At 39.2% G+C, this 14,881-nt stretch overlaps 1 protein-coding gene across 1 annotated transcript in view; it reads left to right on the plus strand.

The window, feature by feature from the left end:
• Positions 1 to 14,881, plus strand: part of LOC117372093 (neural-cadherin-like) — a 182,285-nt gene that overhangs the window by 54,534 nt on the left and 112,870 nt on the right. Inside the window, exon 2 of the mRNA XM_033967830.2 lies at positions 1,852 to 2,049. Within this exon, the coding sequence (XP_033823721.1) occupies positions 1,852 to 2,049 (198 nt within the window). The remainder of the gene's footprint in view (positions 1 to 1,851; positions 2,050 to 14,881) is intronic.

The raw sequence follows: 14,881 nt of genomic DNA on the forward strand, positions 1-14,881 counted from the left end.
GTCTCCGCGCTCAGGGTCACGTCTCTGTCTCCGCTCTCAGGGTCATGTCTCTGTCTCCGCTCTCAGGGCCATGTCTTTGTCTCTGCTTTCAGGGTCGTGTCTTTGTCTCCGCTCTCAGGGTCACGTGCTGCTCTGAGTTTGTCCTGGCAGGAGTCGTCTCTCAGGGGTGCAGCAGATGTCCTCCGTGGGGGACAGCCCGCTGAACTGGTTGGCAGCTCTTCTGACATGTCTTCATGCCACGTTGACGCCAGATCAGAGCCAGTATCTGCAGAAACAGTGTCTTATAGTTGACTGTTCGGTGACTTGCTCCACTTTGCAGGAATAGACCAGTGAAATGTCCCAGATTCGTGGCTCGGTGTCAGGAGGCTGTTTGCACATTGTCTCTGTGATTGTGTCAGTGTGTTTAATGCAGATAACACTCACTATCATTTGTGGTAATTGGCGGTCCACTGTGCAGCGGCTGCTCGGGTAACGCACCTGTTCGCGGCTCCTCCTCAGGATCCGCTCTGCTCCTGCTCCGTCTAGCCGGGCTCAGGGTGAGCGCGGAGGTAATTGGATTCCTGGAATCTTCTTATTCACTCCAGTGAGGCAGTGTGCAGGCGACAAAATGCCCGCGGCCACAAGGCTTCGTTGCACGGCCCCCATGGGAAGATCAAGGTAGCTTTACACAGCCCGGCTAGATGAGACTGGAGCTAAGGCCGCCTCCCGTGGGAACGCCGAGTCTTAAGACTAAGATGGAATCCTTGATGGATAAGGTTTGGTGACGTCACGAGCCGCAGCTCCTTCCAATCCCGACAATCAGTGCCAGCTCTGTCTGGAAGTGACAACGATGTCGAACAAAAGGATTGGGAAAAAGCATTTAGTGACTGTGACCCAGACATTGTGTTACAGTGGAGTCCTTAGCGCCAGCACCAGCTGTAAGAGCGTTTTCTATTGTGATTGTTTTGTTCTGGAGTGATCGTGAAAAATCACCCCAAACTGCACTGTCACTAAAGCCTCAGCAGCAGCTTCTGATGCAATAACAATGATTAAAATATATATCCTTCTATATTTCCTTCTGTGCTTTGTCAGTGAAGATAAGACTTTATTTTACCTGCATTTTTAAGTTTGATGAGCATTTGAGGTTGTTTCTGTAAACTTTTCACTAACGCTACGACTGAGATGAATGTTTTTACTATAATGTGTCTGTCAATGTTCACATACAGTTTTTAAAGTTACATATTTGGAAAACAAGAATGAGCGTTTATGATCAGTTATATCTCCAACATAAAACCAGTATTGTTTTAGTTAAATGTGTGTAGGATCATTCATTTTGAGACTAATTGATACTAGATTCATAAATAGGACAACATTGGGTCTTTCCAGAGCAGTTTTCAAATGATTTTGATCAAAACTACTATAAGACGATGTGATAATATTAAGTAAACGTCTCAAAATGAGTCTGATCGTTGTGGTTTTGCAGCTTGGAGCATCATGTCTTTTCCTCGTCATCAAAATCAAATGTACAGTTTTAGTATTTTAACGCCTCCAGAGGACTCAGTTTGTTTGGGCAGATGTGGCGCTCGCATTTAGTCATTTTTCTATAACTTTAAAACATCATCTGCAGATTTGACTGCGACCGGATTTCCGACAGCAGTACCTTGGCGCCGCGTTCTCCCGTACGCGCTGCAGATGTACCATTTAAACTAATCCCAGTGCGTTCTGTTGTGTCAGCTGCTGGGGAAGATTTCGATCACACATCCTTCTACTTACTCCGCTTCTTGAACGTGCTTTAGTTTCCTCCGGCTGCCCGTCTCCCTCAGTAAACGCCGCTTACATGACAGCTGTCACTATCTCTCCCCTCTCCCCCAGGCCCAGACTGGTACCTGAACAAGGTGAAGCTGAAGATTGCCGATGTCAATGACAACGTTCCCGAGTGGAGCATGAGGCCGTATCCGTACTTGGCTGTGGTGTCCCCGGAAGCCCCCGCCGGAACGTTCGTGTACCAGCTGCAAGCGTACGACGGGGACGAGGGCCGGAGCGGAGAGCTGGAGTACTTTCTGTCTGATGGTAAGATTCAGTTCAGTCACGAGTTTTACTATATTTTTGCAGCTGATGTCATCAACTTTCCCCGGTGATTGTGATGCTAACTGTAAGCACTGCTCTGTCTGAGGCTTGTTAAACTTTAATTTGAGCTTTATTTTAACACAGTCTGGCCAGAAAGAGCTGGTTTTAGCTGGAGGTACAACAGACGAGCTGATTTGTGCGCTTAAACAAGTCTCTCGCCTGTTAAATCTCAATTACAACAGGTTTCCAGTTTGTCACTTGGACATAAACAGGACGATAAACGCTCGGATCAATCACAAACTCCTGAAAATAATAATAATAATAATAATAATATGTTTTATTTATAATGCACTTTTCATTCCATAGAATCTCAGAGTGCTACAGTAAAACAAGAACTTTAAACCAATGCTAACTGCTAACTGCTAAAAACATCAACAATAAGCTTTTCTAAATAAAAAGGTCTTTAGATTCGCTTTAAAAAATAAATAAATAAATAAATAAATAAAAATGTGCTGTTTAAATCCATTTAGTATTTCTTCTTAAGTTTTCAGACGATCTCCAATCTTTTTTGACGGCGTTTGCTAGCGACTCGTTGCGTTGTGTCGCCATGGCAACTGCCGAACCTTCCGCCACAAAGACGAACGCAGAAAACCCCCAGCGAGACGTCGACGCAAAGTCTCAATAAAACGTCACATTTCTGGATTTCAGATGATGTCACAACATTTTATAGGCTGATGATATTTAATACAGATAGTGACAGGTAAATGCTAAATGGTTAAATTTATAAATGTCACTCTGGAGTATCCAGTCGCACCAGTGAAAAAAAAAGCATAATAATAAAGAAAAAACATGTATAAGTCGCATTTTCTGGGGAAATTTATTTTACAAAATCCAAGACCAAGAACAGACATTTTATCTTTAAAGTCAAGTTCTAATAATAATAATAAAATGTGGAACAACAGGCTGAATATCAGTACATCACGCTAACGTAACACATTTATATTTATTCAGCGACATCAGGAGTGTCCAAACTATGGCTCGGGGGCAAAATGCGGCCCTCAGACTAGTTTTTATTGGTCTTCTCGCCTCCTAAGCAGTACTTTAAACAGCAAATTAAACTATTTCTACCACTATATCCTCAAACATCACATTACGTTTTGACACAGACCTAAAATAAATGTGTTTCAAGAATTATTCATCCACAGCGGCTCCGTTAAAGGTCTGGTCTGTGGCCGTCTGTTTGGGCACCTCTGAGCGACATGAAGCACAGACAGAACTGAACACGTGTCTGGTTTGTTAACGTAAGATATTAACATTTAATCAGATAAATAAAGCAGAAAAAACAACAAGTTTACTCTGGATCTCACTCATATATTTGAATAATTTCACATATAAGTCGCACCCTCAGACAAACCATGAAAAAAGTGACACTATAGTCTGCAAAATATGACACTTGTGAATCGTTATGATATAATTTACACATTTTAAATCACAATATTCATCTAAAACGACTTGATAAAAGAAACAAATCCGCTGAGTTCTGCGTTTGAAAACTGCGGTGTCCAGTGGGAGCTGACGTCACCGTAAACGTCATGACAACAAAGCGCCGTGGAGCAGAACTGAACACGTGTCTGGTTTGTTAATGTAAGATATTAACAGTTAATCACATAAATAAAGCAGAAAAAACAACAAGTTTACTCTGGATCTCACTCATATATTTGAATAATTTCACATATAAGTCGCACCCTCAGACAAACTATGAAAAAAGTGACACTTATAGTCTGCAAAATATGACACTTGTGAATCGTTATGTTATAATTTACACATTTTAAATCACAATATTCATCTAAAACGACTTGATAAAAGAAACAAATCCGCTGAGTTCTGCGTTTGAAAACTGCGGTGTCCAGTGGGAGCTGACGTCACCGTAAACGTCATGACAACAAAGCGCCGTGGAGCAGAACTGAACACGTGTCTGGTTTGTTCACGTAAGATATTAACAGTTAATCAGATAAATAAAGCAGAAAAAACAGCAAGTTTACTCTGGATCTCACTCCAAATCACTAAATCCATTGAGTTCTTCATCCTCGGTGTCGATTCTGAACAAATCCAACAACTCCAGAGGTTCGGTCTTTCTCAGACGTCTTTTAAATTAGAGTAATGTTGATATTTTAAATGTTCGGTGGTTCAGGAGGAGTAGATTTAGTAGTAGTATTTCACGTATAAGTCGCATCTGAGTATAAGTCGCACCCCTGTTTACATTAAAAGTACAATATAATCTGTAAAATCTGCCTTACCTCTAGGAGCATATCACTTTCTACAATCTGAAAACCGCCGATAGAGCTTCTTTTTTTTTTCTTTTGTGGAAATAATTTAACATCCTATTAATAATAACAGCTCTGGTTGGGCTATTATGCCATTATGCTGTTATGTTCCCGAATGGCGAGTTCAGGTCTGCGGCAGAGTTCAGCCTCTAACCTAAGCCTCACAATCGGCCCCGTTTTTCCTGTCAGTTTTCACAGTGTATAATTTTACTCTTCTGCAGTAAATGGTCACATTGTTATGTTTTAACTGGTGTGGGGAAGGTTTTTGCTTCTCGAATGCAGGAGAATAGTCACATGCGGGAGACTTTAGAATGTGGTAATAGCAGAAATAGTAGGTTTGTCACGGTAATTAAAATCAAGTTATCGAGCGATGTATTTTCGGGCTGAAAATGTAGTGCGTTTTTCAAAAGTGGGGTGATTTGAGGTGTTTTTGTTGTAATATGATAAGATTTGAGATTTAGAGTGTTGAATAAGTTACTTCTCGGGCCAATTACAGTATTTTCTGGGCTATAAGTCGCACTTTTTTTCATAGTTTGAGTTTGGCCAGGGCTGCGACTTGTACTCAGATGTGATTTATATGTGAAATATGTTTTTTATTCATTATGATGCATTTGAGCTGGTGCGACTTATACTTCAGTGCGACTTATACTTCAGTACGACTTATACTCCAGTGCGACTTATACTTCAGTGCGACTTATACTTCGGTGCGACTTATACTCCTGTACGACTTATACTCCAGTGCGACTTATACTCCTGTGCGACTTATACTCCAGTGCGACTTATACTCCAGTGCGACTTATACTTCAATGCGACTTATACTCCGAAAAATACGGTACTGCTTCATTCTGATATTTATTGTACTTGTTGCAGCTCTTTCCACTGTAATGTATTGATAATATTTAAAAATGGTTTATAACAGGTATACCCAAAGTCCGGCTCGGGGGCTAATTGTGGCTCGTGTGCAAATTTCCACTGGCCCGCAGCCTCTGGAGTAAAAATAAATATGTGTGCCCCATCGTGACTGTTGACCAGAGTAAAATACACATGTACAAGCAATATTATATCTCACCAGAAGATGGCAGCAGATCCAAGCCCTCGCTGACGTTTATCGCAAACTGGATAAAGACAACTGTAAAGAAATTCAAACCTTTGCTAAGAAAATGCTGAGTTTGTTTATTTCGACATCTTTGCGTGAGACATTCTTGGTTATGAACAAGACAAATTCTAACCTCCGTGACATTTACCGTGACGTTTACCTTGACGTTTTCCATGACGTTTTGCGCCTCTAAACCACCGTCTTTGGACCATATCGGGCCTATTTCCTACAGCCCAGATCTCAGTTTGACCCTTCACATTAGTGCAGTTATTCGTCGCCTTCTGACGTGAATAAATTCTAAAATCTCAGTGAATTTATTTTACTGTGATTATCAAAACCACAGATTAAATGTTCACTTTTCATATTTATAATCTGTGTATCGTTCATTTTGTTTTGAAAAGTGAAAACCATTGGCAATAAAAAGTAAAAAGAATAATTAAACGGTTCATTTGTGTTTAATTTTTATGTTTCAAAGAACGATCCGGCCCTGACACATTTTCACCTCCCAAAATCTGACCCTGATTTACAAGGATCATCTTTATTATTGCCGTAGTATAATTGACATAAAGTAATTTCAATATCATCGTTTATCACTGTATTTCTCAGTAACAATATTTCACGCTTCAAAATGTGTAATCATAACAGGCCTAGTACAGCAAAAGCAAATATTTTTCTTCTTTTCATCCGTTTTTTTAACATGGATTAACTCTGAACCAACAAGAATCAACACAGAAGTCGATCAGTTGACATGAGTGGGAGCTCCGTGCACTAAAAACAACATCATAATGTCATAAAGTTTGGGTTTTTTATCATTAATACTTTTGTACGTCAACGTTTTATTTAGATTCTTCATAAATCCAAAGGGTAAACACTTTTCTATTCGCAGTTTGAACCATTTTAAACACATCTGAGCCTCTCTCTGTGATTAGTTTGGAGATAAAATGAGTTCTCACCTTCACTTGTCGTATAAATAAATATAAAAAGAGCCAGTCTTTTGAATGGCTCTTTTATATGAACGGATCCAAAAGATTCAGATCCCATAAAAGAACCAAAAGTCCCATTACTTCTGCTCAGTGTGATGTTGACAGAAATGATAAAAAAGTACAAAAGTTACTGAGTCGACTTGTTTATTTTGTACATTTTTAGCGTTTTACTTTCCACGTTCCAAGGTCACAACGGTAGATTGAATCATTTTTACACTAAAGCGTCTGATCAGTCGTAATATCTATATTTAATCTTGGCGTTTGCTGCTCAAAAACGCAAATCTATGTCACTTATTTTAATTAGACGACTGTATTTCCCATAAACACCACTGGTTTAGCTGCAACGCTGTCAATCAAACCTGTTGCTAACGCTAACGGGAGCGACCTCGGAGAAAGAAGACGCCTGATTTGTCTGTTATTAATGTTCATATCTTGATTTACAGACACAATAGTGAAATAAAAACCACCAGGATCACGTAGAGCGGGTTAATACGAACATTTAAGACCAGAGTTGATGAAGCAGGAAGTGCGCACATGCTCACTTCCTGTCTGGAACGCAGCAGCTAGCCGGTTAGCTCTATCCAAAAAAAAAAAAAGAAGTCAAACACTCTATCCATTCTAGGCTATTTACCCGCAAACCCTGACCTTCAATCATTAATTTATCCCTTGAAAACGCAGAAGAGAAAGGGGTCATTTGAAAATATGAAGAAAAAAACTCTACAGCCGTTAAAATAAACAGATTTAGTCAAACATTAGCGCGGTCACAGACGAATAGCTCCCGGCGATCACGCACTCATTCATGCATCCACACTGTGTTTAGGTGTCCATTAGCTCCACTGCCTGTCTGTCAGCCGCTCTCTGCTGAAACCCACACCGCCATGGGGCATTCGCACATTTGTTTATGCACCTCTCCTTTCGCTCGTGTCTATCTGCCTCTGAGTCTCTCCTACACAAACGCTCACATGTCGGGTTTCCACGCTTTCCCGGGGACGTAGCATTGACCTACATTCGTTTCCTAGAAAGAGCCCGAACCAAACCGCAATCATAGTCACGACTTGTCTAAGCAGAACCTAAACGCTAAACTTAACCCGTGTCTGAACTTTAAAGCAGACCTACAGTGCTTTTGTCTGATATATACCACATTTTCCAGCGTATAAGTCGCACTGGAGTATAAGTCGCACCAAAAAAATGCATAATAATTGGCCCGAGAAGTGACTTTTTCAACCCTCTACAGCTCAAATCTTATTGTATACCAACAAAAACACCTCAAATCACCCCACTTTTGAAAAACAAACTACATTTTCAGACCTAAAATACATTGCAAACATATGTAAGTCGCTCTGGAATATAAGTCGCACCAAAAAAAAAGCATAATAATGATGAAAAAAACATAATTCACACATAAATCACATCTGAGTATAAGTCGACCCCTTGGCCAAACTCAAGATATGAAAAAAAGTGCGCTTATAGTCCAGAAAGTATGATAATTGGCCTGAGAAGTGACTTTTTTAACCCTCTACAGCTCAAATCTTATTGTATACCAACAAAAACACCTCAAATCACCCCACTTTTGAAAAGCAAATTACATTTTCAGACCTAAAATACAATGCAAACATATGTAAGTCGCTCTGGAGTATAAGTCGCACCAAAAAAAATGCATTATAATGATGAAAGAAAACATATAATTCACACATAAATCGCATCTGAGTATAAGTCGACCCCTTGGCCAAACTCAAGCTATGAAAAAAAGTTCGACTTACGATCCAGAAAGTATGATAATTGGCCCGAGAAGTGACTTTTTCAAACCTCTACAGCTCAAATCTTATTGTATACCAACAAAAACACCTCAAATCACCCCACTTTTGAAAAACAAACTACATTTTCAGACCTAAAATACAATGCAAACATATGTAAGTCGCTCTGGAGTATAAGTCACATTTTTGGGGGAAATTTATTTTACAAAATCCGAAACAAAGAACAGACATTTTCTCTTTAAATCAAGTTCTAATAATAATAATAAAATGTGGACCAACAGGCTGAATATCAGTACATCACGCTAACGTAACACATTTATATTTATTCAGCTCCATGAAGCACAGACAGAACTGAACACGTGTCTGGTTTGTTAACGTAAGATATTAACAGTTAATCACATAAATAAAGTATAAAAACAAGCAACAAGTTTACTCTGGATTTCACTTATTATATATTTTAATAATTTCACATATAAGTCGCATCTGAATATAAGTTGCATCCTCGGACAAACTGTATAAAAAAGTGCGATTTATAATCCGGAAAATATGACACCTGTGGATTGTTATGTTCAAATTTACACATTTTAAATCACAATATTCATCTAAAACGACTTAATACAACAAACAAATCCGTCACCGTAAACGTCATCTCAACAAAGCGCCGTATTGCTGTCGGCGCCCCCTATGGATACTTGCACATCACACTAACGAGCTGCAGATATTTTTTTTCATTTGTACCAAAATGAAAACACGAATCCTACGAGTATCTCATCCAATAAGAAAATAAAATTGAAGAATGTGGCTCGTGCTGGTGTCGGTGAAAATGGGGATTGATCGGCAAAATGGCGTCTTGCAAATAAGCGATTAAACATGAACCACTCCAAATACAACTTCAAGAGGGTGAATGAGAAGGAAACAACTACAACACGGTTAAAAGCCCATTTTGCAGAATAGGCCTGGTTTAAATAAGGTATTGATCTCATTAATGATTACGTTGCAGGGACCTGATTTTAGATTTTTGAGCTCGTAAAGGAGACAGACCCTGATAAACTGAGTGCGTGTGAGCAGTTTGTGCTTCCCATGAGTTTCCGTGTTTTTCGGGACATTGCAAAAACTTACATTCATGTCCAGCCAAAAGTAAAATCTATCAACTGGAGAAAAAAACGTTGTAGGAGTGAAGACGTTTCGCTGCTCATTCAAGCCTCTTCTTCAAGTCTGGGTCAGATTGTGCAGACCCAAAGCAAACAAATGGAACAAAGAGAACATAAGAGAGAGTCAGGATGCCAATAAATGTGGAAACCAAAAGTAAAATCTGTCAACTAGAGAAAAAGTTGTAGGAGTGAAGACATTTCGCTGCTCATTCAAGCTGCTTCTTTAGTCTGGGTCAGATTGTGCAGACCCAAAGCAAACAAATAAAACAAAGAGAACAATAGAGCGAGTCAGGATGCCAATAAATGTGGAAACCAAAAGTAAAATCTGTCAACTAGAGAAAATTGTAGGAGTGAAGCCGCTTCTTTAGTCCGGGTCAGATTGTGCAGACCCAAAGCAAACAAATGACACAAAGAGAACATAAGAGCAAGTCAGGATGCCAATAGATGTGGAAACCAAAAGTAAAATCTGTCAACTAGAGAAAAAGTTGTAGGAGTGAAGACGTTTCGCTGCTCATCCAAGCTGCTTCTTCAAGTCTGGGTCAGATTGTGCAGACCCAAAGCAAACAAATGGCACAAAGAGAACAATAGAGCGAGCTAGGATGCCAATAGATGTGGAAACGACCATTAAGAGCTGAATGAATACACTAAGTATGACTCAATAGACCTAACTACAAACAAAAACTGAAAACAAAAGCTGTTTCCAGTTTCAGCGTAGTTCCACTTCCAGTTGACAGATTTTACTCTTGGACCTGGACGACGGAGGGATTACCCAGACGTCCTAGCTTAACCTTCACAAGCTCCTCATTACTTAACCTCATCTAAACTCTAACCTTAACCTATTTTAACCCATTTCTCCACTTGTTTCTGTGAAGACTCAGAGGAGAAGCACTTTGTCTGAAATATAAAAAAAACAAAACTCCCGCACATTGTCTCACTTTTGATTCACTTTTATTCTCACTACGTTTCAGTCTTCAGTCTCGCTTTCCCAGGTTTGAGCCCAGCCCCTTCCGCTCTGATTATATACGTTAAGGGACCGCCCCCTTCAGTTTAACCGACCAATCACAACACTGAAAAAAACATATATGTACAATAAGACCTCAATGCATCGGCAAAATTGTGCAAAATTCACTTTACGTCAGTCTTTTGTGAGTTAAAACACAAGGATAATGACTCGAAAAAAGACATAGATTATTAATAAACTAAAAATATACCATCAATTTGACATTTTTTTTAACAAAACAAACCTCATCAAACCCATTTCTCAACTTCAAATCCCGCTGCTGATCTGATAATAACATATTTACATTGTGAGGACCTAATTGTCGTCCTCATATGGTAGACGGACGTGTGTGTTTACAGATTTCCGCCCTCGCACACGCTCACGCACATGTTGGTGTTGACATAGTGGGGCTTTTGGAAGTTTGCCAGTGTTGTGGGGACCCCCTGGTGGTTTGGAGGATAGAGGTTTGTTTCTATGTCACAGAATGGGGGATGTACTAATCCTGCCAATGGGGGTTTACAAAGCACCAGCGACTTCCCTCCGACTCGCATTAGTCCACCGCACTACTCCCTGATGGGGCTTAAAACGTAATTACTACAAGACACCCCTGGTCGACTATAAACTGCAGGAGGCGAAAAAGATTTATCATGTTTAGTCTGTTCAAACACAATGCCGTCGCTTCACAGTCATTTGGAAATATTTGAGTAATTCCCACATGTAAATAACCCTCTTTAACCCTCTTATCGTGTACTTAAGTTTAAGACGTTTAAGGCGTTTTAGGAGATGAAAGATGCAGTTCTTTTGATGAAGTCTGTCTGACCTCATGTTTGATCTTCTGGATGCATTAAGATCTTAAAATACCAAAATAGTCAAACGTAACATACAGAGAAATGAATGGAATCAGGTAAAATTTTGTATTTTTGGGGAATTTTGATAAAAGCAATTTTATGTTCAGTCCTTTTTTGAACATTTCTTTAACAGACAATAGTAATGAGTTGAGTCTTGTAATAAAATAAAATAAAATAAAATACCTGTTTATAGCGAGATATTTGCACCATTAAGCAATTACTATTATTATTATTATTATTATTATTATTATTATTTTGTTTAATTTTTTTTATTTGTTTATTTATTCCTTTATTCATTTATTTATCTTTTATTTTTTGTATGTATTCATTATTATTATTATTATTATTATTATTATTATTATTATTATTATTATTATTATTATTATTATTATTATTATTATTATGTTTTATTTTTTTGTTTATTTTTTTTACTTTATTCATTTATTTATCTTTTCTTTTTTTCTATGTATTCATTTTATTATTATTATTATTATTTTATTTTTATTTTTTGTTTATTTATTCCTTTATTCATTTATTTATCTTTTCTTTTTTTGGTATGTATTCATTTTATTATTATTATTATTATTATTATTATTTTATTTCTACAGGAAGAACCCAAGACTCTCAAGACTCTTTTTCATGCGCGTTCTGCTCAAATATAGAAAAAATACAAACAAAAAACAAACAGAACAAGTGATTATATAAGTCCATTTAAAACATTAAAACAGGAGCAGGTGTAAATGTTTATCTCCACATTATTAAAGTGCTTTTTTTATTTTGCACGTCCATTTTTGTGAAGCAAAACAGACAAAATAACCTTTTTTTCCATCTCAGTTCTAGAGCGGTCAGTTTTTAAACATAGACAATCATGAGATCTTGTATTAAAAGTTCTTCTCCACCTCTTCTCTTCCCCCCCTCCCCTCCTCTCTTTGTCTCTTCCTCTCTCCTCCCCTGTCCTCCCTCTCTCCTTCTCTTGTTGTTCAGTTTTTAGTCCTTGACAGTCATGAGATCTTGTATTAAAAGTTCTTCTCCTCCTCTTCTCTTCCCACTCTCCTCTCCTCTCTGTCTCCTTTTCTCCCTTCCTCTCCTCTTTCTCTCTCCTCTCTCTGTCTCCTCCTCTTCTCCATCTCTCCTCTTCTCTATTGTTCAGTTTTTAGCCATAGACAATCATGAGATCTTGTATTCAAAGTTCTTCTCCACCTCTTCTCTTACCCCTCTCTCTTCCTGTCCTCTTTCTCTCGTCTCCTCCCTCTCTCTCACTCTCTTTCCTCCTCCTTCCTCCTTCTCTCCTTCTCTCTATTGTCCAGTTTTAGATGTTGACAATTATAAGATCTTCTCCACCTCTTCTCTTACTCCCTCTCTCCTCGTTCTGTCTCCTCTTCTCTCCTCTTTCTCTTCTCTCTATTGTTCAGTTTTTAGCCGTAGACAATCATGAGATCTTGTATTCAAAGATATTGCGTCAGTTTATGAAGTAAAACTCATAAATACATCGTACACAGTGTTTTTCTTTTCTCAATAACCAAAAATTATTATTATTAAATCCATAATCTACTCATTATTACTTCATTTGTTTATTTACTTGTAAAATATCTCATTATAGTTTCAAATAACCAACACTTAGCCCTGTATAAGTCTGTAGTATAATTAAAGACAGAGATGGCCCCTGGTTCTCGTCGGTGAGTCGTGTCAAACTCCTCCCTGTTCTGCACACGTCTGCGCTCGAACGCCGCCGTCGCCTTTGCCGCCGCCGCCGCGCTCGATCGCTGTAAATAAATCGCCCATGAATTGTAGCAGGTGCAAATAATGACAGAGATATCCGGCACCAGCTGTTGTGGAGTTCATAACTAAAACAAGCAAAGTGAGCGTGTTACTCGTTCGTGTACGGCGGGGAACACGCTCGCCGGCCGTTCCCAGCAGATTGTCGTCTGTCTGTTGTGGAAATAAACGAAGGGCACGACCAAAGAGGACAAAAATATATTTATGTTTACAGACTGTTGTGTCACAGTGTCGGAGCGGTGACCCGTGTAATCTCTCTGCGGGCTTCACTGCGCATTAGACGAGCGATCTAAGGAATATCAACAGAGAACTCGGCCTGGACCGCTCGGAAAACTGCTCTCACGATGATCACGGGCGAAACAACTGAGATTAACCATTATATCACGCTAATTATTAAAGTTTCTGACCGTTTCGAAGTCATTATCGTTTTAATTTTATGAACAGGTTCCATATTTAAACAACTGTTATGATATTGTGCTTTGTTATAAGTGAAAACAACTGTGTCTGGCAGAGAAACATCACGAGGAAATAGGTTTTTTCTGTTTATTTCTACTAATAAAATGGCGATTATCTAGAGCAGGGGTCGGCACGTGCTGCACCAGAAGATTATTGTGATCTTGAAATATTAAAATAAAATGATATTGTATTGTTTTTGCGTTTATCGAGACTTTCCCCGATATAAACACGAATAAATGCACATGTGGAGTCGTGTGGATGTTCATATCCACGTTCGTCTGTGAGCAGCTTTTCTCCACCATGAACTATGTGAAAAACAAACCTCAGGCCTCACAGACACAGTCACAGTCCTGAAACATGAAACTTCAGACGCAGACGCTGCAGAGGGTCAGGAGCAGACGGACATTAACCAGAGAAAAGAAACATTTATGCAGAGATTTAGCAAAAACTATAGTTGTTTATGCAAAGTGTAAAGGTAATAATAATAATAATAATATGTTTTATTTGAAAGCGCTTTTCAGGACACTCAAGGACACTGTACAAGACAAAGTTAAAAACACATATTTACAGATAAAACAGAGACACAAAACTGGATGAAGGTGAGAGTGACTGATGACGTGGTGTAGGATTGTGTGAACAGGTGAGTTTTGAGTCTGGATTTGAAAAGTGGAAGAGAGTCAACGTTGCGGAGGTCAGGAGGGAGAGAGTTCCAGAGCTGGGGAGCAGAGGAGCTGAAGGTGATGAGACGGGGACAGAGAGCTGGAGAGAGGAAGACGAGCGGAGGGAGCGAGAGGGAATGGAGATGTGGAGGAGTTCAGAGATGTGAGGTGGGGCCAGGTTATGGAGCTTTGAAGGTGGTGAGGAGGATTTTGAAGTGGATTCTCTGTTTTATGGGAAGCCGGTGTAGTTCTTGGAGGATGGGGGTGATGTGGTGGGAAGATGGAGTCCTGGTGATGATGCAGAGAGTTTTGGAGAAGCTGCGGTTTCTGGAGGGATCTGTTTGGGGACACCATAGAGGAGAGAGTTACAGTAATCAGTCTGGGAGGTGACGAGACTGTGAACGAGTACGGCAGAGGTGTGAGGAGTGAGAAAGGGATGGAGGTAAAATGGTAAAAAGATGTCAAATTAGATGTCAATTTAAGTATTTTCTTTTCCGTTGAACCTGGGTCCAAACGACTCTTTGCGGGTTAAAGGTCGCCAACCCCTGATCTCTAGAGAGACTGATCCTGACCATAACCATAGTCACTACTTACCTAAGCATAACCTAAACGTGAACCTTAACCTCTTTCTGAACTCTTCCCTTTTAACTATTTATTAAAAAAAATAAAAAATAAAAAATATGGGATGCTCCAAACGCAATTTCGTTGTTCTTCTGTGACAATGACTACAAATAAATTGAATTATTTATTGAATTACTCTGACACCGGTGGATCTTTATGTTATAATT

This window comes from Periophthalmus magnuspinnatus, chromosome 6, assembly GCF_009829125.3.
Source record: "Periophthalmus magnuspinnatus isolate fPerMag1 chromosome 6, fPerMag1.2.pri, whole genome shotgun sequence".
Classification (NCBI taxonomy): Eukaryota; Metazoa; Chordata; class Actinopteri; order Gobiiformes; family Gobiidae; genus Periophthalmus; species Periophthalmus magnuspinnatus.